At 39.2% G+C, this 23057-nt stretch overlaps 1 protein-coding gene across 3 annotated transcripts in view; it reads right to left on the reverse strand.

Annotated features, from left to right (window-relative positions):
• The window catches only part of ascc3 (activating signal cointegrator 1 complex subunit 3), a 208505-nt gene that overhangs the window by 86332 nt on the left and 99116 nt on the right, over positions 1 to 23057 (reverse strand). For all 3 annotated transcript variants that reach the window (XM_031278220.2, XM_031278219.2, XM_031278221.2), the window contains exons 11-13: positions 20463 to 20627; positions 2056 to 2232; positions 642 to 713 (exon numbers count right to left, since the gene is read on the reverse strand). In XM_031278220.2, coding sequence (XP_031134080.1) covers positions 642 to 713; positions 2056 to 2232; positions 20463 to 20627 — 414 coding nt within the window. The remainder of the gene's footprint in view (positions 1 to 641; positions 714 to 2055; positions 2233 to 20462; positions 20628 to 23057) is intronic.

Here is a 23057-nt window from a genome sequence, read left to right on the forward strand (position 1 = left end):
ACTATCTGTTCTATATCTATGGTTATTAACCCCTAGGTTCATTTTGCGCCGGAATTGTCCTTTAAGGACATCTTGCCTAGACGCTAATTTGCAGTCTTTGTCCTTGGTCAGGCTTTTACAGAAACAGCAACAACAACAACAACAAAACAAACAGTCTATTAAATTCTTCGAAAATACAGAGAGAAAGAAAATACGTAAAAATTGTGTCACTAAGAGACACCATTAGTGCTCACATCTCTGTTGATTAAGCCATAATTTGGCTTTTGTGTTTTAGTTCTGTTTGGGATTTAAGAAAAGAATTCCATAAGTGTTCACCTTTTACTGACCAGGAGGACTGACCAAAATTTGTTCTGCACATTAGGACTCTACAGTTCTGGTTAGCTACTCCTCTTGTCGTGGTCCGGCCATTATTTCTCTGTGTAATGTGTTTAGACACCGTGCCTGGGGCCAGCCCATTTTAAACACTTAAAAATAAGTTTAAAAAATGCAAATGCATTAGTAAAACATAAAAAACATAAACCAACCATTTCTGGCATAGCAATTAAGTAACATTTAAAGGTAGTAAATATTCTTCTAAATGTACTCCTCTATACATTGTATTATTTTTGTATGGTTCAAATATTTAGGAGAAGAGCCCTCACCTGATGACCGGCTTTAACCTGCTCCAGAACTTTGTTGTAGCAAACCTCCTCCATGTCATGAAGCTGCTGGATCTGAACAGGACACAAAAAATAACACAATAAACTATTTAACTTAACTAATTACCAGCAATTTTTCAACTCTAATGTAACTAATGGATTATATTTGTAACCTACATTCTCTGCATACTCCGGTCAGGTTTGTCTTCTTTTGTTTGCGTTTAATACTCTGCAACTAAACCTCTACTCTGAATGACCGACATTAGAACACTCTTTGATTGAGCAATGGCGGAAACATAAGGAATACAAAGTATGATGCCAACAGTAAAATTGAGAAGCAAAAATGAAAATGTATCACAAAAAAAGTGTACACTTGTCCATAGCTGCTGCAAGCCTTGCCTTGTATGAGAACCTAAATATTACCAGTTCATCCAAACGTTCCAAAGTGGCCTATAAAGTGACCGTTCTGCCTTGCTGTAATACCATATTGTGCATGTTGCACTCATTATGGGCTCAAAAATTATTTGGTTATTTTTTGGTTATTGTCCCCCATGATTCTGTATGTACTGAGTGTTATAAATTGGGCTGTGTATCGTTCAAAATGTTTCGATACGGGTACCGATACCAATACTGTGACTTCGATACCGCTTCCTAAACGATATGTTTTTCCATACCAATTTCATAAAACATAAATAAATTACAACATTACACATTACGGCACTAATCTTTTTATTTATTTTTCAGCTCCTACTACGTGAGCTTAACGTAGAGTTTTTTCCTGTGTGTCTCTACAACGTGTAACGTTAGACATCCAATCACAAACATTATTAGATCTTGGTAGAAGCATGCTGCGAGCCTATTGGCTCACTGACGCTGGTGAGATTTACTCTTAGGTATTGAAATTGGATATTGAATGACAAGGCATTTTCAGATACTCGCTACTTTAGAAGCAATTCGGTCAATGCCTAAAAAGTATTGAATTTGGTACCCAGCCCTAGTTATAAATAGTGCTGCAAAGATTAATCGATTAGTTGTCAACTATAAAAATAATAATAATTCTCGGCTTCCAGCTTGTTAAATGTGAATATTTTCTAGTTTCTTCTCTCCTCTGTGACAGTAAACTAAATATCATTGAGTTGTGGACAAAACAACATTATAAGATGTCGTCTTGGGCTTTGGGAAACACTGATGGTCATCTTTTACCCTTTTCTGACATTTTATAGACCAAACAACTAATCCATTATTCGAGAAAAAAATAGTTAGATAGTTAAAACCAAGTCTTATAAGAAGTAGCCTAGTTCTTCAGTTGTTGAACATATACTGTATGCATGTATCACCTTGAAGAACTGAACCACCTGTGCATGTAAAAGTCACACTCCTATAGGTTTATACATTCACATCATCTCTGTTTGTTTACCTTGTTAGTGGATTTGATGCCAACAAAGGTCTGTCCAAGGGGCACGGGTCTGAAGCGACTGTCAAAGAAAAAGAGGCCAATGTAGGGGTTGACATGTAGGAAGGCGGCCACATCTAGATAGTTGGGCAGGGTGGCTGATAGTCCCAGGATCCTGATCATACTCTGGGTGGATTCCACCTAGTCATCAGACAACAACATAGTATCACAGTTACACCAAGTTATGCATTTCTTCAGGTAGAAGGAGTTGCACTATCTGGGAATCAGTTCCTGAAATGAACTCGATGAAGTGACTTGCAGGTCGAGATAGAAAAAAGGAATGGAACTGGCTGACCTGTGAGGTTTACTACATTCCATGATAAAACAGTGAGTACATTTCTTCATCGTTTAAAATGGTTTTGAATATGGTTAACGATGTACTGTTTTGTTTTTTTTTGCCAGCACGTGCATTTGCCAGGGTGTTAATGATCTCTTCATTACTTAGGATTGCTGATCCTAGATTTCGTGCTGACTCGCTCATAGTGTCACACTTGTTGCAGCAATATCCGTATGGATTAATCACATAGAAAACATGGGATGGCGCCAGAACCTTGATGACTTCAGATTTCATTCAATAAGTGTCATTCCATATATTCAGTTTCATTCAATATATTCAGACTTTCATTCAATATATTCAGAGACCAATTAATATATTCAGACTTTCATTCAATATATTCAGACTTTCATTACATATATTCAAGTTTCATTCCATAAATTCAAGTTTAATATTCAGACTTCTATTCCATATATTCAGACCTTTATTAGATATATTCAAACTTAATATATATATATATATATATATATATAGCCATATACAGCAGTATTTAATTAACTAATTAGTTCCAATTGCTCTTAAGCTACCAACAAAAGTCACAAACACTTCTGCTTCCAGGAAAGGCGGAGAGACTTTGCCTTTTGAGCCACTGGAAACATCTTTGCAGGTAAATAGAGGCCCTGGTCAATATTTGAGACGTTACAGTATGTGTAAGGCTGCATAGCATCTTTCTAACAGAGCAACAGCTGAGCGGTGGTAGTGCCTTAAGACTAAGACCGTCAGCAAAATTCAGAAAAACATCAGTTCATTGTAGAAAGTGAAAAAGTGGATTTGGGGTCTATGTCTTTGACTTATGAGACAAAGTAAATGATCTTGCTCATGCCTTTATTTTGTCTTTGAAACCTGAGGAAAATTCAATATGTTGTGTATCACCCTGTATGAGAGGAGGGGCTATCTGTGTGCCTCCTGCTGGATGTGACAGGGAAGATTGGTAAGGCCTTTAATGTGATGCAGTACCTGTCAAACCATCCAATCAAGATAAGACCTAACCAATCCCTGCCAGCGAAACAGGCCTGCACTACACATTCACACCACTGCTGCTGAACCTCCACACTGCAGATGTGCATCACGTTCACCTACAGGGAATCAAACCGTCTGCAGGTTGTTTTTTTTTCTTTTATGTTGCTTTTTACTTCATGCAACTATGAGTTTTACTGCTTTCTTATACAAGAGATGAAGAATCCATGTTTCAGTTAAGTTTGTGGCATCATAAAGTTTTATGGCAACATGAGGTAATTGTGATTAACGGCTGAATTTACAATTCAGAATGGGTAATGAGCTGAATACAACTAAATGAATAGGTCACAATATTAAAAGTAGACACTGTGGTGATCTGTTAAGTCCTCCGTGGCTCCGCACTGGGATCCATGTAGTTTACAAAGCTACAGAGAAATGCGAACATCAAACAAAAGAAAAGGACTACCAGTAATCGCCAGTGGATGTCCATGCACACCTGAAATGCTGGACCTTGGAAGCCTTTATAGCAGGTTAGACACCAACACACTCACAGCTTACTTTTGCCTCTGCAAAAAACCTAGTAAGCTTAAGAACAAAAGAAATAACCCAGGCATCAAAAAAAAAAATTTTGTTCCGGTTGGTTGTCAGTTGAGGTCATGGATCGGTAGGGAATTTATTTTATTTGTATTTTTTTCCCAGTGGCAGCAAGGAATAGGTAGGACATTTTTATTTTCCTTTACAGTAGCGATGGATACTCTATTTTTCCATAACATAGCCTACCTGTACTACATGTACAGTACCACCTTGTGTGTCCCAGCATGTTACATACACATACACACACACACACACACAGATTTTAAATATGTGTACTTTTTCCTACTCCTAAAAAACTGTTCTGGACCATTGGTATTGAAGACATCTCAAGCAATGTTTCATCTAATACCTCAATAACCTCAATACAATCTCAGAAAAACCTTCAACGGAGCCCGTCGCTGGACGCACCGGAGGACCGTGACACAAAGTAAACACGCAGGCTCTGACCAGTACCGAGGGGTTAGCGGTTAAACTGAGCGGAGGATGTGCGGAATGTGTCGGTGTGTGTCGGAGCCTGGCTGGCTGCTCGGCGCCTTCAGACAAAGCTCGAGCTAACAGGCTAACGGCTTATTAGCTAGCTAAAAACTGAGCGGTCACATCTGCAAAGATTGGATCTGTGAGCGCATTAATCTGCTCGGTATGAGTCTTATAACAAACAGAGCGAGCAGCCGCCGGACTCTAACACCTCTCGATCCTTGCAGGACTTCACTGTGAGCGGACTGTTTAGAGACGATGTGACCGGCAGGTAACGTTAAAGGGTATGTGCTACTGTAGCAGAGCTGCAAGTAAACGCGGAACTTAGCTGTGTGTTTTCAGTGTTAAACACTGCTGCAGGTATTCATGCACGACTGATGACTAATTATAGTTTGCCTCAAACTTCTTATTTGTGTATTTATTTAATTTGTATTATTTTTTCCCCAAGCTCATAAAATAAATTTGGGTCGCACATAAATTGACAGGGTCGGTCGGAAACCGGAACCAAACAAAACTTTTTTTATGCCCCATTGTCCTGTAGTGTCATCTTAAAATATGACAATAATCAAGATGGGTGCAGCCTATAATACTTACATGTTGTACATACCTCTACATTCCACAGTATATTTAGATTAATAGTATAGCACTTTATTTATTAATCTGTGCAAATCCAATGTAGAAGCATGCCATACCAATACAAGACCTCAATATACATTTTCTATTAGACTTGTACTAATCATGTACAGCACATTATCAGGCATATCATACTGTATATATTTAGAGTTACAGCCATAGAAATGGAAGGACAGCAGAACGGAGACTCCCATTCAGATCAACATAGCAGGATGGCCAGAGCAGTGGCTATTTTTATGTGTACTGTTGCCATTGCAAAGAACTGTGACCATGGTGGCGGGGTAACTCATTCTATTTCTATGGTCAATGCAAAGTGCTGAGCGCCATTTTCTACTAGTCAAAAGAGTTCAACGTCCGTTCTACTCCCATTCTATTTCTATGAGTACAGCCCTAGTTTTCTAATTTAGTTTCCGCTTTAGACTTTAGGTTTTTACCGGGTGCCGGATGTCCGTTACCTTCCTCTTCCTTTGTGTTGTAATTCTAAACTCCGGTGGATTTCTGAGGACTATGGTTAACTGCTCCTCAGATCTCTGCAGGGTAAATCCAGACAGCTAGCTAGACTATCTGTCCAATCGGAGTTTTCTGTTGCACGACTAAAACAACTTTTGAACGTACACATGGTTCCACCAAAACAAGTTCCTTCCCGAGGCTATTTTTTCAGCGGCACCGTTGCTCCATCCGGCAGTTAGCGCCACCCAAGACGATTGTGATTAGTTTAAAGAAATGCCAAAAAACCACAGCACATTTTTCTCCCATCCTGGAATTCTGTGTGGACTAGCCAGACCCTCCTCCGCAGCGCTGTGGAGGAAGGTCTGGCAATGCGAGACTAGGTTTTTAGTAATGTTTTCATGTATTTTCTGTCCACCTCTTTCAGTGTCCTTATGTTATATGCTTTGTAATTGATGTGCGTGGGCTGTTGCAATAACACAATTTCCCACTGGTATTAATACAGTGCTGTGTCTCTCTGTCAATTATATCAGGGAAATCCCATCTTGAAGGCGCACTCCACCAATTTTATACATAATACTGTCATTGAGTAGTCATGAGGAGCACTACTCAGCCCGTTGAAACAGGCTCTCAAGTCTGAGAAAATAAGCCTGGTGATGTCATCAGCTCGTATTTACAACAGTCACAAATTAGTAATAAGTTTCCATTTTATGCCACGTCTCCTTTTATTCCACAGTAAGCAATAAATACTTTACTTTTTACTCCACGGAATTTATCTGAAGGCTATAGTTACTAATCATTTTGCAGATCAAGAATTTAGAAAAAAATTTAATAAAAATATGATCCACTATTGTACAGTGCATTAAATTACGCGGACTTACAACACTAAAAATTAGCTCCGCCTCATCCAGCTTAAACATTAAAGTGCTGCTTACATGTTGACGCATCAGTAATAGTTTTTTTCATAATACTACTGCAAATACTAAGGGATGTGAATACTGCACTTTTTCCACTGCTGCTGTGTAAACTATGCTGGATTTCAAAGTAAGTTCACTGAAACGAAATGTGGGGATCTGGTGACACTATAGGGGAAATATGACTAAATCAGGCAGTGCATCCTAAAGCTGCACAATCAGCAGCAGAACAAGATGAAAACGTCATCCCACATATTATCACTCTAGAAAGTTCTGGGCAAACACGGTAGCAAACAATGGCTTATTTACACTGTTGCAAGGTGAGGTGCGTTGCAGCTCAGAGGAACCATGAAGCAGATAAAACATCACGCTGGCATGAAGGTTTGCTGGGAAAACTGGTAGACTTTTATTTTCAGTCTTCGAAAAAACTTTTAACAAAGAAAAACACAGGGAACTCCTCTTTACTCTGCTCAAACTGTTCTGGTGCTGATCCTCATATAAACAGTCCACCAACAACTCACATTCTACTCACACATTACATATAGGATGAGAGCCTGCCTCTCCAGTTCAAACTGGCCAATCAAGTCATTACTCAGGTCAGTAATCAGGTGTGGTACATCATCCAGCAATTAACATTCGTCCAAAAAAATCAACTCTGATGTAGGAACTTTAAATAAAGAAAACCTAGTGAGAGTAAATGTCTTTATGTATTGAAAAAATAGCAAAATAGTTTGTGAGGGAACAAAGTAGCAAAATAGTTAGTGAGGGAGTGGGTGCTTCCTCACAACACATCAATGGTTTATCAGAGCTTTTTCACTGAAAAACAGCTGCCTGAAAATGCTTCAAACAAGGAAAATTAAACCTGAGTGCCAAGGCGGGGGAAACCAAAACAGGCTCACAATATCTGTAGAGCTAAGAGGAACTGCAGAGTTGGTGCTAACTCTCTGTTGGATCATCATTTTGAGCTTTTTAATCCATTGTTTACATCAACATCTGATTAGTGCAGCATATCTTATCTTTGGGTTTACCGTGCCTAACTCCAGTGAGTTGGGAAAAGAACAGATATTATGGACAAGAACTTGTTTTGACACCCTGATATCTCTGCATGTGGCCGAGTAACAGTCATCAACAACCCTATAAAACTGCATATTATGGTCATATTGTGGGTACTCAAATAAAAAGTCAAGCACCTACTGTAACTCACTATAAAAAGCATGCCTTATGTAAGCGTAGGTAGAGCCCAAACGCTCCTTAAATATCAAAGCACGAGAAGAAGACCCACAACAGAGCAACATTAAAGGCCGTTGTAATAAAGGTTAGAGGGACTTTATCTCGAATGCAGTGCATAATTGGTAGCAGCACACCCAGCCAAGAAAATGTAGTCCAAACCAAAGCTCTTCCCAGTAAAACATCAAAGTGATAACTGGCTTGGTGCTAAAGCATTTGCATAAAATGGGGAACAAATATTATTTAATTTACAGGGATTTCCATATTAATGTGTCTGAAGACGTGAACTTAAGCACCTAGCGCATCCGAAGCAGCCTCCGTAATTCCTACAGCACAATCAATTATAGCCGTCTGTCAGGTGTGGCAAATAATGGGACAGAGAGAGATGAAGGGGGTGGGGGAGGGTCTGCCTGGCGTGCCACTCGCACCCAACGTCTTCGGTTGGAGGGTGGACTATGAGCTGTTTACAAATTCTCCACACAAAGACAAACAGAAAGATGCTGCCTCTGTGCCTGTCACATTTAGATATCATTAGTGGCAGAAATAGCAGTCCTACATGTTCTACTCAAGTAGAGTGATATAATCCCCTGTAGCGTCTGCAACAGAAACAGCATTAAGTTCAGGATAAAAGTATTCTGTACTACTTATCTATTCTTTGTACAAGCGTGTTATTCTTAAAAGAGCAACTTAGTGCTCCCTTTTGCCTGTACCCGCTTTTACCAGTCCCTCCAGAAAAACGTGATTATGTGATTGCATAATTCAATGCATATTTAGCTAAAGTCCACTTATTTATGCGGGGGCCGCATTTTTTCAAATGCGCCGCACTTTCGCCGCATAAATTGCCGATTTCCACGCAAAATATGCGGGGCTTGCATGATTTCATAATCCCCGCATTTTCGTTGCAGAAAAGTCACATATATCTTAGCACAAAGTTGAAAAATGTTGGGTTTACTTCACACAAAAGCAGCCATTTTCCCCTGTTGCCATGGGAATGTTATGACGTGACGTAATTACGCGACGTGAACATCACCGAAAAGCTGCAAACCCTGCGATGAAGCCATGATGAAACCGCAGTTTTTGCAAGTTCCCGCAATTTCATTGCATAAAATTGCATAAATATCCCAGATATTCCATTGCATTTTTTAAGAAAACGTGCCGCATAATCAAGGATTTTTGCCCGCAACAATCACAAAAAAACTCTCAACTTCTCAAAGTCCAGACCAAGGTCCCCATCTGGACCAAACGGCACGTCAATCCAGAGCCATCCCACACCTTGTGTAATGAATACAATACGTTATGATGTGTAAACTTTTCTACTTTAGAAATACATTTTCTATTGATCAATATATTTAGCGATGTTAAATATACACTAAAAAAGAACATTGAAAAAAAGCACAAAAGAACGACCACAAAAATGACAAAAACTTCTTTAAAAAAAAAAGGCGACAATGTACTTTTACTACATGAAACTGAGAATGCTGTACATTCTGCTGTACATCAATGAGCCACACTGTTGCACTGGGTGACATGTCCCTGCATTACCATGAACACACAAACAGTAGTTTATTTGGACTTAATCTCACACCGTCCGGCTGCCCCAAATACTCATCAGATTAATCCGCCGTTGAACATAGTCCCCGACAAATGCACTATATCATCCTGTTTGAGTAATGCTTGCTTTGTATGTCTTTGGTTTAGTAACCAATGGGCTTGGAGCTGAGAGCCATTTACAGTAGGGAAGTCAGAAAGTATTGAAAGAACATATATGAACACATATTTTGCTGTACCGAAATTTCCCTATTATTAGTGCTAAATGACATCGTTCTTTCTGTATATTTTAACAGAAATTGTCCATAAAACGGGCTTCACAGTATTTCAGTTTTTAAATTTGGAATTACATAATCTGTGCTCCGACAATTTATGTCTGCTACGGACGTTGGTTTCGGGAGATTAAAGTCCACGTTGTCACTTTTTTTCCGATGTTTGATGCTTTTTACGTCAGTTTTGAAGTTTTTTTTCCTCATATTACTTGTCGCTTTTTCAAGTTTTTATTTTCAAATGTTCTGTATTTTAACTGTTGCTACACATCATTTCCGTTTCTTAATGACGGGACAAAGTCCGGGTTATGAGCTGCCAGAACATTTTCTGTTATTTTACGGATTTATTTCTGAGAGTGTGCCTCTGAGATATATCTTGGGAACGTATCGCAATAATGCCTAACATTAAACAATAAAACGTTTTCACCAATCCCATATTTTTTCTTTTGTTTTCTTTTTATTACTACATTCTTACTACCATACCCCTTACTTTATTTCTCTTCTTTATTTCCTTCTTCTGTATTCTTTTTTTAATCCTTTCCTTCCCACCTCCTGTTTTATGTTCCCATTTTTTCCCCACATCTCTCTTTCCCTTTCTGCCCTCTCTCCATGTTTCCATCTTTCTCCCCTCCCCTCCTTGAAACTAATTCTACTCTTCCAACAGTTCATTCTCCTTCAGCTGCTGTTTACAACTTTGCGAGCAATAACTTTCTGCTCTCAGCAACAACACACATTTTCCCCAGAAAATGTAGTTTCTAATCTGTATCTCCAACAGCACTGAATCATATTGCTTTTTGCTGCTACAACAACCTATAGTCACACACTTTAAGTTAAGTCTTGTCTTATCTCATATTATTTTCAGTTGACCATTTGTCTATAATTACATTATTTTTTTCCTTTTTTTTCTTAAATACTTAATACTATTTTCACACACTGATGTTTTCAATCAATGTATCATTGTATCAATCAATAACTCATGATAAAAAGGGTTTTTTTTAATAGAAAAAAAAAATTACATTAAATATGCTGTTGTTTAGAGGATGAATACCACTGACTATTATTACAAACCACATTTCTTTCATATTATTGTGTGACCAGTATTTAGGCTTCCTGAAGTCAGACACTAAGGGCCCTATTTTAACGATCTAAGTGCACGGCGTGAAGCGCCTGGCGCAGATGCGTTTAGGGTGTGTACGAATCCACTTTTGCTAGTTTAACGGTGGAAAAAAGGGTCCGTGCGCATGGTTCAAAAGGGTTGTACTTAGTGTCTTTATTAATCATAGGTGTGTTTTGAGCGTAACATGCAATAACCCAATCAGAGTGTCATCTCGGCAGTATTGACCGCAAAATAGGCTACAGATTATTTTGTTCTGTATTGACAGGTTAATATGTATTTGTGTCAAAATGACATATAAACATATTTTCCTATTCTATTTTGCCTGGAAACACTTCCAACACGCTTGCGTGTCGCGTGAAAAATAGGCGCCGGTTCTGTTTCTAGCAGGCATGCGTTTTTGGCGCGGCTGGAGCCGTCACATGTCAGCCGTCACATGTCAGCATGTCACGTGCGTGTCACGCAGGCAGTTTGCAAGCTCTAACCTGTTAATATGGGAGCCGAAATAAAAACGGACACGCCACGCAGCTGACACGCTCACGCCATGCATCCAGTCTGTCGCCGGCCTAAAGTCATTCTCACACTTCTGCAGTGTTTGCTGTCATCACCCATTGGCGACACAGATCAAGGCTACAGTGAAAGTAAATGCATTCATTGCCAAGCTGAGAGACGGACGGTTACATTTTTTTTTCTCCAGAGCTACCCAACACAAACTTGGACATACCATTAAATGGCAATAAAAACTACTGCAGCAGTTGATGGTCTAAATATCTACATATAATTAATGTATTCTTAGTTGTTATTTTAGTAAATGTTTTTACTTACTTTATCTTTACTCTGTGTTTGTTTTACTGTTGGTTTTTATGTATTTATGTGACTGTTTGCTTTAATTGTCAGCTTTTAACCATCTAGGTTGCTGCCTCAGTCTGCTGTATCGTTGGTCTTGATGCATGTACTGTATGTGGCTGCTGGTCCATGTTTGCCTACGGTTAGTTTTTATGCATCTGTGACTGCCTGTTTGTCTGCTTCAATTGTTAGTTTGTATGTCTATTTTAGGACTGCAAATTAGGACTGCAAATTAGCCTACGGCGAGAAGTCCCACACACATTGCATCGGTTGCACTTTAGATGTAGCAAAGCCTATATTTATTGTCTCTGACAAATAAACTGATAAAATAAAAATAAAAATGAATACTCTGACTGGTCGAGCATGTTTAAGGATCACAGGAGGTAAATCTGATGTGCACTAGGAGGAATAAACACTAACTGGGAGGGATCGGTTTTCCGTTACCCCACACAATTGGACGTTCAACTTGTTCTCGTTTCCCGACATAGAGCCAACAACCCATTCCAGTGGGAGCCGCGACTTTCCTTTTCTATTGTCATAATTGTTTGCAGACACAACCCATCTTTTTAGCTTCAATAAAAAGATTCTACAATAAAATAAGCCATTTAAAGGGCACTACACCCAATACATATTTGCTAGTCGAGAGGCGTACCACTCAGCCTGTGAAAACAGCTGTATAGTGTCTTCTGTGGCTCTAGAGCTTGGTCAAGTCTGAAATAATTTAATGAGAATATATTTCCCAGCTTGGGTTTAAAAGACAGAAATTTATGACAGAAAGTCTGTGTTATAAAATTGGGAACGTATAAACGAGGGCATTTACCAGACAGAAAGAGTCTAAGAAAAGACGCCGTTGAGTTGCATTATGGGAAATAATAATGAGCCTGTAAATAATGTTAATGTTAATAACGTGTCTTTTTTTAAATCTACTGTGTATGTGCACTGTTTGTTGGAAAGCAATGACCTACACAAATGTGATTGCACATTGTGTCAATGACACAATTTAATTGAATTGAAATGTAGGATCAGGTGTTTTTGAGTTTGTCCCATGTGAGATACTTGAAGTGAGGATATCTCGGTCTCTGCTGCTTAAATTAACTACTTTCTACCCTTTTGAGATCTCTTAGACAATATTTAAATATTCATTTTAAAAATGTAGGCGCAGAGACGTGACTGCACGTAAGCACACATTTGTATATCGGAAAGGGACACAGCTATCATGACCTCCCGTGCAACTCAATGCACAAGCCAAGCAATATATCCTACATGAGCATGTGATTTGTATATCTGCGCCATGCTGTGCCAGGTTTGCAACTGTGCCTCTTTTTGATGAAATTGCAGAAACATACTGTAGTTGGTCACACCTAGGGGTCTAAATGTATGTGTATTCATCCGAAATCCATTCGGTACAGGACATTCAGTTCGGCAGGTGATGTTCTTTGGTTCGCCCGGGGAAATAAATAATTACTATTCAATCAACTTAGTGTTTAGCTTTATGTCTTGTGAAACATTAATTCTAGAGAGTAAAATTCCACCTGGACAGCTTTGGCAGTGGGACAGTTGCCGTTTGTTAGCTAAACCATTACTCGGGTTAGCCTTTGGATGTACAGTTTAGCAGATAAAGTGAATGCACACAGGAAAACAGAGCTGGGATGTCATGTAGATCTAGTGCCTGGAAGTGTTATGGTTTCCCAGTAAGTTACAGTGACACTTAGTCTGGACAAAGAGTGGAGCAAAAGCTGTCTGGCAACTTGTCAAACTGATGTTGGCTAACATTACATGTATGTCCCTGGAAACAGAAACCGTCAAACATGCTACACTGTTTAAAACAGCACCACCCAAATTAGTCGGTTACAGTGCTTGAGCCAAGCCACAATGTTCCTTCACAGCCACAATTCAGTCAGTCAATTGTGGTTGCCGTGTAAAGGAGCACAAGCTACAAGTCATTCAGGAGTTATCCACTATTGAACCATGGATATTGTGTACTGTTACTCCCTAGTTGCACCAGCGACTGCGCTTGGTCTGAAGCCTCAGAGTTTATTGACATGCTAATGGTAATAAGTCCAGTTCTCCAGCTGTGTTCTAAGCAGTGACAGTATGTGCAGTCGGCTGGCAAACAGACTATCCAGAGGCTTCAGACTTGGGCGCTGCATCACAACCTCTAAAGGTTTAAAGGTGTACAAAGCGCCCAGTCAGCCCTTCTTCAGTAGTATCTGCTAAACCTGCAGATAAATGGGCTGTGAACCGAGTAAACAGCGGTCACATGTACGGACCAGTTTTCAATTACCTTGCGGTTAACCCCTGGAAGAGGTCTCTGTCGCTGCACAGCAGCTCATCCCTCTGTTTCACTCTGCCTTCCCCACTCTGGCCTGAGTCCTTTAGCATACAAGTGTTACCCATGGATTTTCAACATTTCTCCTAATGATGAGCACTTGATCATTAGGATCACAGTCGAGTAGGACATTTCCACAAAAGTCACATACCTCTAGATTTGCAATCTACACATATATCTATAATATGCCAATCACCAATCGAAGGCACATTCATAAACCTTTAAATCAATGTCTTCTCTAAATCCTTTAATGTCTCCTACTAGTTCAGGGTTCTTTTCCTTTTATCCTCTATAGGGAAACTATTCATAAACTATGTAATATAACTGCTAAATCCTATTTATTACCTTTATAACATTTGATAACAATGACGTATTACTACTGATGATGGTTTGCAGGTCAGGTGGATGTATAATGAGATCTAAGATAAATAGCCATAATTGTACATAAGAGTAATGCAAAGGGATGGCTGATCAACTTATAGATATTTTTAAACTATTTGTTCTTATATTCTATCCTATTATTACTGCATGTATATTGTATCCTTTTACTTCATGTATATTCTGTATGTGTGATGTGTGTCTGATATTTTTGCTGCTGCAACACCGGAATTTCCCATTTCTTTGGGATCAATAAAAATCTATCTATCTATCTATCTATCTATCTATCTATCTATCTATTATCAGTCGTGAAGCAAAACAGCTTTGTATATATCTAACTCAAAGAGTGTGCACAATGCACATTTGTGGGAATTTGAGTCTTAATCCTGTAGAGACACACACACACTGTTTGTATATAGTGGGTACAGACTAAGTCATATCACTCAGTGCCAAGGACAGACAAAAAGGACATTTAAAAGAGACATTCAGGGTCAAAATGTAATTCACAGAGCATGAGGCCTGGATGAGTCAGAGGTGGTCTGTGCATTCTAAAAATATCCCTTTACATCTCTTATGTCTTCACCATTTATTAACTTCCTACCACGGACTGACACGAAAGCACCCATCAGAAGGGGATATGGGACACTAAGGCTCATTCTCTCTATTTGCCCATCAAAATAATCTCTCTAATATTTAAAATGTTGTGGCTGATTCCTGCCCAGATACCTGTCAGTCATCGACAGGGGAAATCAGGTTCACAGGCATTGATTTTTTTTCCTGCAGCAGCATGGTGCCAAGGGGGCAGGACTTATGCCATCTATGATGTTCATTCCAAAGAGTGTGCTGTTGTTACTTTATTGGTACTCTGGCATTGCCAGACTTATCTCCACAGAGCTGTGCTACACCACATGTACATTCCAGGATAGTATAGATAGATAACAAACGCTCTGGGTTGTTTGCATTTCTTTAAACAAATCACAATCGTCTTGGGCGTGTTCCGGACGCAGCGACGGTGCCTCTGCAAAATAGTCTCGGGAAGGAACTTGTTTTGGTGGAACATTTGCACGCCACAAAAGAAAACATCACATACAATATCAAATGAAGTTAACTGTTCACACAATACAGTAACGTGAGCTATTGCTTGTGTACTTTGTCCGCAGCAATCCCCACCAATCGGTCCCGAAACATCCCAGTTAGAGAGTAAATGTGTAAGCATATTCTTTGTACATCTTTACAAACATTCCTTACAAGAACCAAGCAGGCCTGCCTTGTTGCACCATCCAAATTCTCTTCAAAACGGGCACATTTTCAACGTGTGGCTTGCTAACTCGAAGTGTGTTGTTGTTTCCCGCAAAGAACGGAGTTACAGCGAAAACACACTGGGCGTGTAAGTGTCGCGTACAGCCCGCGTAGCGTAGATATCATACTCTCTATGATAGAAAGAGACGGGAAGAGTAGGAAAAACTGTGGTAATTGTAGCCAGACATTGGATAAAATAGCGGTGTGTTTTCGCTGTTAGACAGCAGCAACATACATAGCGGGAACATCAGGGGAAATGTTGTGGGAAATATTGGGTCATTTGACCTTCTGGGCCTCAGACAGTTATTTAAATGATGGAACTGCAAAGAACTCATTGACATGCCAAGCCAGCCCCAATCAGAAACTGCTTTTTTGTAAGGGGTCACGAAAATGTTGAGAGCCATCGGTTTGTGTTTCACAATCTTACCATGTGTTTTACAGGTAGACCCTTAATCTGAACAGTAACCAGCTACTACCATCTACAGCTGTTAAATCAATGTAGTGGAGTAAAAGTTATTTAGTTATTTTAAGAAGTATAAGTATAAGGAAAGTAAATGGAAATAACCAAAGTACAAGTACTTGAAAATTATGCTTAAGTACAGTACTTGAGTACTAATCAACATCAACATGTTTCCACCTGGTGGTAATATAAGTATATGTTATGATGACACGTTAATGGGACTCGACACACACACATTTAAAAAAAAAAAAAAAGTCATACATTTAATCCCCGGAACAAATAAAACCAAACATTTTAATTTGCAAAATGCATATACCTAAACATATAACTCCATAGTTTAAATAATTGCTCACTCTCCTCTGGCTCCTTAAACTCACTCTCCCTTACACACATACTGTGTCTCTCCCTAAACTCTGACTCTCTTGTCTCTTCTCTCCCTTTGTGTCTCATTTTCCAGCCTTCAGTCGAGTGTTTAACAGAGAGCTCTGGGGAGATTTTGTGGATAATGTGGGTAGAATAAATGCAATAGGGAGATCATGATGAGAAGTACAGTCTGTGCGCCTCTTACTTTTTGTCAGCTAGCTTGAAATGTTTTTCGTCACACAGAGTAAATCAAAATTGCAACTGGGCAAAAATTTACTGGAAGAAAAAAATAAGCATTTTCAGTGCATTATTCCAAGCAGAGATAGGTATTTAAACTTGAGTACTGATCAACATGTATCGGTAGTCCTGAGTATCGAAAACGGTCACTGTACCAAAGTACCAAAAGTGAGCATTGGATTTTATACTCTATACTGCAGGTTTTCAAAGTCTGAAACTCCTATTATTATTATTATTATTATTCATTGACTAACTTCTATTGGGGGATATTCGTAATCTTAGTTTTGGAACAACAGTTACAATAATTTGGGGGCTTTGGGGGACGTGAACAGGAAGTAGAATGTTGCCATACAGGCAGACAAGTTTGCTTTAGGCTACAACTTTTTTAGCTTTTAATTGTTTACATTTTGGTGAGCTATTAGGAGTTCCTGTTTGCAATGTACTCATGGATATACATACAACTTTCAATGGATTACTTTGATTTGGACGGAAATTTAGAAACATGCCCATTCTCAGTTTGCACCTTTGCATTCATTAGCAATTTGAGATAACGCAGTCTTTGGAAAGTGTATATTACACCAAATCTCAAAATATGTGTATCAAGTCCGTGTATTCAGATTTGTATACTTTTAATTCAAATGGAAACAATTGGGCACTAAGGGTTTTAAAATACCTTAAAGCAGCCATATTATGCTCATTTTCAGGTTCATAATTCTATTTTAAGGTTGTACCAGAATAGGTTTACATGGTTTAATTTTCAAAAAACACCATATTTTTGTTGTACTGCACCGCTCTCTCTCACTGCTGCAGCTCCTCTTTTCACCTGGTCTCTGTTTTAGCTACAGAGTGAGACCTCTTTTCTTCTTCTTCTTCTGTACTATCTTTAATTGCACTCGCACATGCACAGTAGCTCAGATGTAGATCATGTCAGCTAGCTAGGCTAAGGCTGTTTCTACAACTTCGGTCAGTTACAAGGCAGGATTAGCTGGAGACTTCTAAATGAGGGCACACATGTAAGTAGTTCTTTTGTAGATTATGGTGAACTTGTGTGTGTTGTAGCAGTGCTTTGCTATTGAGAACGAGGTAGCATGCTAGCGTTACGAGCTAATGGTTGCGGTTAGCCAGCTCGTTTCGGCTTGTGACGTCACAAGTCGTGCCGATTTTGACCAGCTCACCCGGAGACTGAAGGCAGGACACATTCAGAAACTGTATCTCACTCTAAACAGCATGGGTGGATTTTTTTCAAAGTTTGTATGTGTGTGGAAGCACCAGAGACACAAAAGAACACCCCAAATCCCAGAAAAAGTGTTTTTTTCATAACATAAGCTGTGCGTCGCAGGTGTTGCCGCTGCAGCAACTGTTGACTGTGTTGGTGAGCGGGCTAAATTAGTAGTCCAAACTTCCCTAACTAAGGGACCGTTCGGTATTTATGGAATGGACCACCGGAGGAAAATAAGGGAGGGTCATGTCTTTTTATTTTTTGCTGAGGGGAGGGTCATCCAACATTTTTTATTCATGAAAAGAGCAAAATTTCAAAGTGGCTTGTTTGGTGCATATTTATCCATGTAGCTCTCAGTCTCGGCCCCCTAGCAGATGGGTCTGACCTCATAGCGGAGTTTGCTGGGGGGGCAGGAGGAGCACTGTCCCTTGGTGGCTCAAACAGGTAATTGCATTGTTTAAAAAATGAGTGGAATAATTACATCTGGCATGACCAGATATTTTATAAATATCTTAAACAACACAAAACAACTAAATGGTGATAGGTAATACATCAGATTTCATATACTGCTTTGGTAAAAAAAATATTACCTTGCTGACGATGGGAGCAGCAGGACGCAAAAAACAAAAGTTACTGTTGCACTAGTCTGGACATCTTGCCGTGCCAACCTTGTAATAAAGGTTTCCTAAATGCCATGTATATAAATGTGATGTCAGCTTACTAATTGATTGCGGGTTTTCTGTAGATTTGGACTTTTATACGTTTATTCCACTTTGTTTAAACGGCGAAGTGGAGAGGCCTCGTTCACCTGTTTGGAGCTGGCTGGTGAATGTGACGCTCGTATCGGCCTTGCTGGATACACCGTATCATTTACCTTTTTGTGGATCTACTGATCGCTGTGGATTACTTTTTTTTCGTGTCACTGGATTACGGCAAAATGCGGATCTTTTTTCTCAACGTGTCTTAACGTTTTATGGTGTGACTGCGCTTGGTTTCTGCGTTTGGAGAGGCATCTCAACAGACTGTAGGTCCAACACTGTTCACTGTTACATTTTAGTTGAATTTAAGCGTTTGTCTATTGCGTTCCAAAACAACCATGCCGCGATTGGATTTCATAAGGGCGAATTGTTAAATTGTTACAATGTAACTTAAAATCTGCTTTAAAAATAAACATATGTGTTTTGGAATATAATGTTCAGCTTCGGCAGCTTTACCTATGTGCTAAAATATACAATGACGAAGCCTAGTGACAAGTCCATAGCAACCAGTGTTGAATTGGTTATATCCCAGCGTCCTTTGCTGAATGGTCTCAATGTTTTATTGTTTTATTTCATATGAATACTAGTTTACTAGAGGAGTAACTTAGTATGTAATGCATAAACTAAGTAATGCAGTAATGCATGAAGTGTGCATTTAGTTTCCATGCTTTTTGTGTTTCCACAACATTGTTAATGAGTAAATCTACTGAAATGGCCACCACACCATAACAGAGGAGTGGGATGTGTAAGATGAGAATGCAGAGGTTAACTCCTGTACATCATGGCTGTAAAAATCAAATGGCATCTGTACTTCTTTGCTAAGTGCAAACTTGCACGCAAGGGGAGGGTCATGCCTCTTTTTCAAATCATTTTGGAGGGAAATTGGAAAATTATTACTGACGAGGGGAGGGTCAAGTCTTTTTAGGTTAGAGGCCACAAAACTCCTCTGGTGGCCCCTTAATTAAATAACAAGTCCCTAACCTACTTTTTTTTAGAACACCGGCATGCACCTGTCCATTTCTCCTCATGCAGTATCAAACTCACATCTCTCCCTCCACACCACTTTTTTACCTATCCCGGAGGCCCTCCTTGGAGGGGCCTCACACTTTGAATACCTCAAAGTCCTTGTGTTGACATTAAACACTGCTGTGTCTCAGACAGTTGGCTTTTTTTGTAGAATGAACAAAAAAGAAAGGACAAATATTATTTTGGTCTCAGACAGTGCAGAAGCCTGGTAATTATACACACCAGTCAGGGTTTTTCCTGGAATTTTTGGCGCCCCCCCATAGAGGTTTTAGCCAGCCCCAAAGGAAAATCACCAGCGCCAAAATGACAAGAACTGAGAATAAAAATAGCAATTCAAATCCTCTCTAATTATGTTTAAGAGCAATTCACCAAACAGCCGTTGAACAAGCAGAACATAAACTTGAATATGAGCGCTCATCTCAGTTTTATCTCCAGAGTCAGGCTCTACTGGACTCTCCCGGTGATTTATTTAAATATTAATATCATTTTTTTAACCAGTTTTGTTAATTGTGGTTTTATTTACTCAAGCATCATATAGATTTTGTTTATCAAATTGTCAGTAATAACAGGAAAATGCAAAAGATTTGTGTCAAATAAGGTAACACAGACTCATTGCCTTTACTGTACGCGGACCAATCATGCTTACTGCCGTACGTATGCCCAAAGGCCCAATCTGAGCCAGGAAAAACTCTGCCAGTAACAAAAAACTTCAAACACTGCCCAACCCTGAGTCATCATTGTCTACAATTCAGCAGACATGGCCCATCTCTCTTTATCTAAAAGAAATGCATGTTATAACTTAAAGATACATTTGGTTACTTAAAAGATGTTTGCAGTCTAAACTGAGAATTACACACTCATTCAAACGATTTCAAGCGAGGACAGACGGAGCTGAGGGGAGTAACATATACAGACATTCAAAAGCAGAGAGGGAGTAGGGCGTACCTGTCTGATGGTCCTGGCCACCAGGCTCTCCAGCACTGGTCCTCGGTCTTCATGGAGAAGGTGAACTTCATCCAAGATTAGGAGACGCACGATCTGGGAGAGAGCCACATCCCCAACACTCTTCCTGGTCACAACATCCCACTTCTCTGGAGTCGTCACCAACATCTGGAAACAAACATGAAACCATAACTCACTATAAATGTTAGTGATAAAATAAAAGAACAGAAAATAAACAGCAACAAAAAAACAAACATAATAAATGTTTTTTCAAATCCACTAAAGAGATGACTCTTTGTCTAATTCAGAGGCGTCAAACATACGGCCCTAGGGCTATAACTGGCCCACCAAAGGGTCCAATCCAGCCCACTGGATGACTTTGCAAAGTGTGACATTTGCCACGGGAAATGTCTTGGTCAAAAAATAAATAAATAAATAAAAAGAATACCAGTTACTACTGAGGAACTTTCAACTTCACATAGCTAGCCTAAATAGAAAGCCAGTGTGTTTGGTGTGTTCACAACATCTTTTAGTCAAGGAATATTCAGCACCACTAACAGACATATAAATATCGTTTCCAGATCCATCCTGATCCGAATTGAGTTGAAAACTGAGACATATTGTTGAAATTGCACTTATTGTTCCTAAGATATCTCAGGCTGTTCATTATGTGTTTTGAAAATATATTGTTCCTTATGTACGTGTACCCCTTTTAGACTAAAAGATTGGACAAATATGTCGTTATTAATTGGTTATTATGCGATGGGCCGGACCAGTAAAAAGTGGGCTAGGGTTAGGGGTTAGCTTTTAATTATGTCTCTTGTGAGTCTCTTAACTTTATGGAAGTCCAATATTAAATTCCCTGAATACCCTTTTAAAGGTTGTCCAAAAATTGATAATCACTAGCAGCAATACCCTTTGCACGTGGTTGCCAGTCGTTTATGTATACAGTCCTAAAATTCATTTTATCAAACAGAGATTATTGTATTGCTGAGATACATTTTCTGCTCACTTAACTGAATGACACAGGCTGTAAAACACAGAGCAACACAACCAAAATCCCTCCCGAATGCTGTCAGATTCATGGCTCATCAATACCCAATTGCCCACAGCTGCGCTCATTACAATGCAGATAGAAGCACCTAAATCATAACACCATTATAACATGGCACCTAACATTACCCACATCTTGTGTGCTAGCTTACAATAGTTGTACAGTGTTCACCAGATGTAAATCACGGTCAGTCTATGATCCATTACATCCACAATAATTGTCATATTTGATTCTGTGATGTTTGGGTGATAAGATCAACAGTCAGCCTAAGTTCTACGGTGTCTGCTTTTATTTTGGCATCCCTCTTAACTACATTCAACAGTATCAACACATCTCACCTGTATCAAATGACAACAGACGCCGTATTCGTGCATTGCTTAGTGCCTATAATTCCAGTGCAATTTTATTCTCTCTTTTCAAGAAAAAACACTACAATGCATAATTAATGGTTTGGCAACCTGTCTGCGGGTGTGCAAATTCTTATTAAATCCTTTCTGTAAAAGCAGTTCATTAAATCCTCTCTAGTTTGCATTTAAATCAATCTATCCAGCCATTAGAGGCTGGCGTGCTCACAGGAAAGGAAGCGCCTGCTCCTAATTGGAGCTGCTGGTTAATCTAAATGGAGGCTCTGGCAAATGGAGCACAGGCCAAAGTGCTTTCTTAATTGCCTTACAAATACACACAGGGAGGTGCAGAGCAAACATGCTATTGTTTGGCTGGATGGTGTTATTTAGCCTATTCATCAATCCATCCCAGCAGGACTGAAATCAATCATCTCAATCCACTGATTCTTAGTGTTTCACAGAATACGTTATTGTTTCTTAAAAGGTGACAATTTAACCAGAGAATGGCTTCATGAACTAGTACAGAAAAACAACGTAATAGGCTGTAAGAACTGGTCTTTTTTATTAATTCATTGCTAAACTAAAGAGCGCCAAGCATAGTGGAAAAATTGATATGTTCAAACAAAGAGGAAGAAAGAGAAAGTTTTTATGAAATCAAGATGGTGGCTTTTAAAAGTGTGCCAAAATGTGCCCATTTTTGGACTGATTTCCTACTGAGCCAATACTGCTTACTCTAGTAAGCATAAAAACATCAACCTCTAGAGACGTGAAAATTGCTTGAGATAGATAATCCGTCACATCCATGCCTCTTTTTTTAGTCAAATTTACATTAAGTAACAAAAATTGTCTGGATTAATAGGTAATAAAATGTGGCATTTGTTTTATCCACTATTCACTGATTTGCACATATAATTGATGTATTAACTGGTATTTGGAAAAGTATAAAGACTTTTTTTGAGAGCAACAAGTGGCTTCTTCTACATTTTTGTTTTCCAAAGGCTACTCTAGGTTCTTGAAGGTAACATTGGCCTCAGGCAGAAACTGCATATTGATGATTTATCGTCAGGCTTATTTTGATGTGGTGGACGTAGAAAACATTTTTTACATTGGTGCCGCTGCCTGGCAGGTATGTAGATGAATGTCCTTTTTATCCCCTTTGCCAATTCTATGGCTGAGACATGTTCACCATACACCGTATGA

The sequence above is a fragment of the Sander lucioperca genome, chromosome 10 (assembly GCF_008315115.2).
Source record: "Sander lucioperca isolate FBNREF2018 chromosome 10, SLUC_FBN_1.2, whole genome shotgun sequence".
In the NCBI taxonomy this organism is placed as follows: Eukaryota; Metazoa; Chordata; class Actinopteri; order Perciformes; family Percidae; genus Sander; species Sander lucioperca.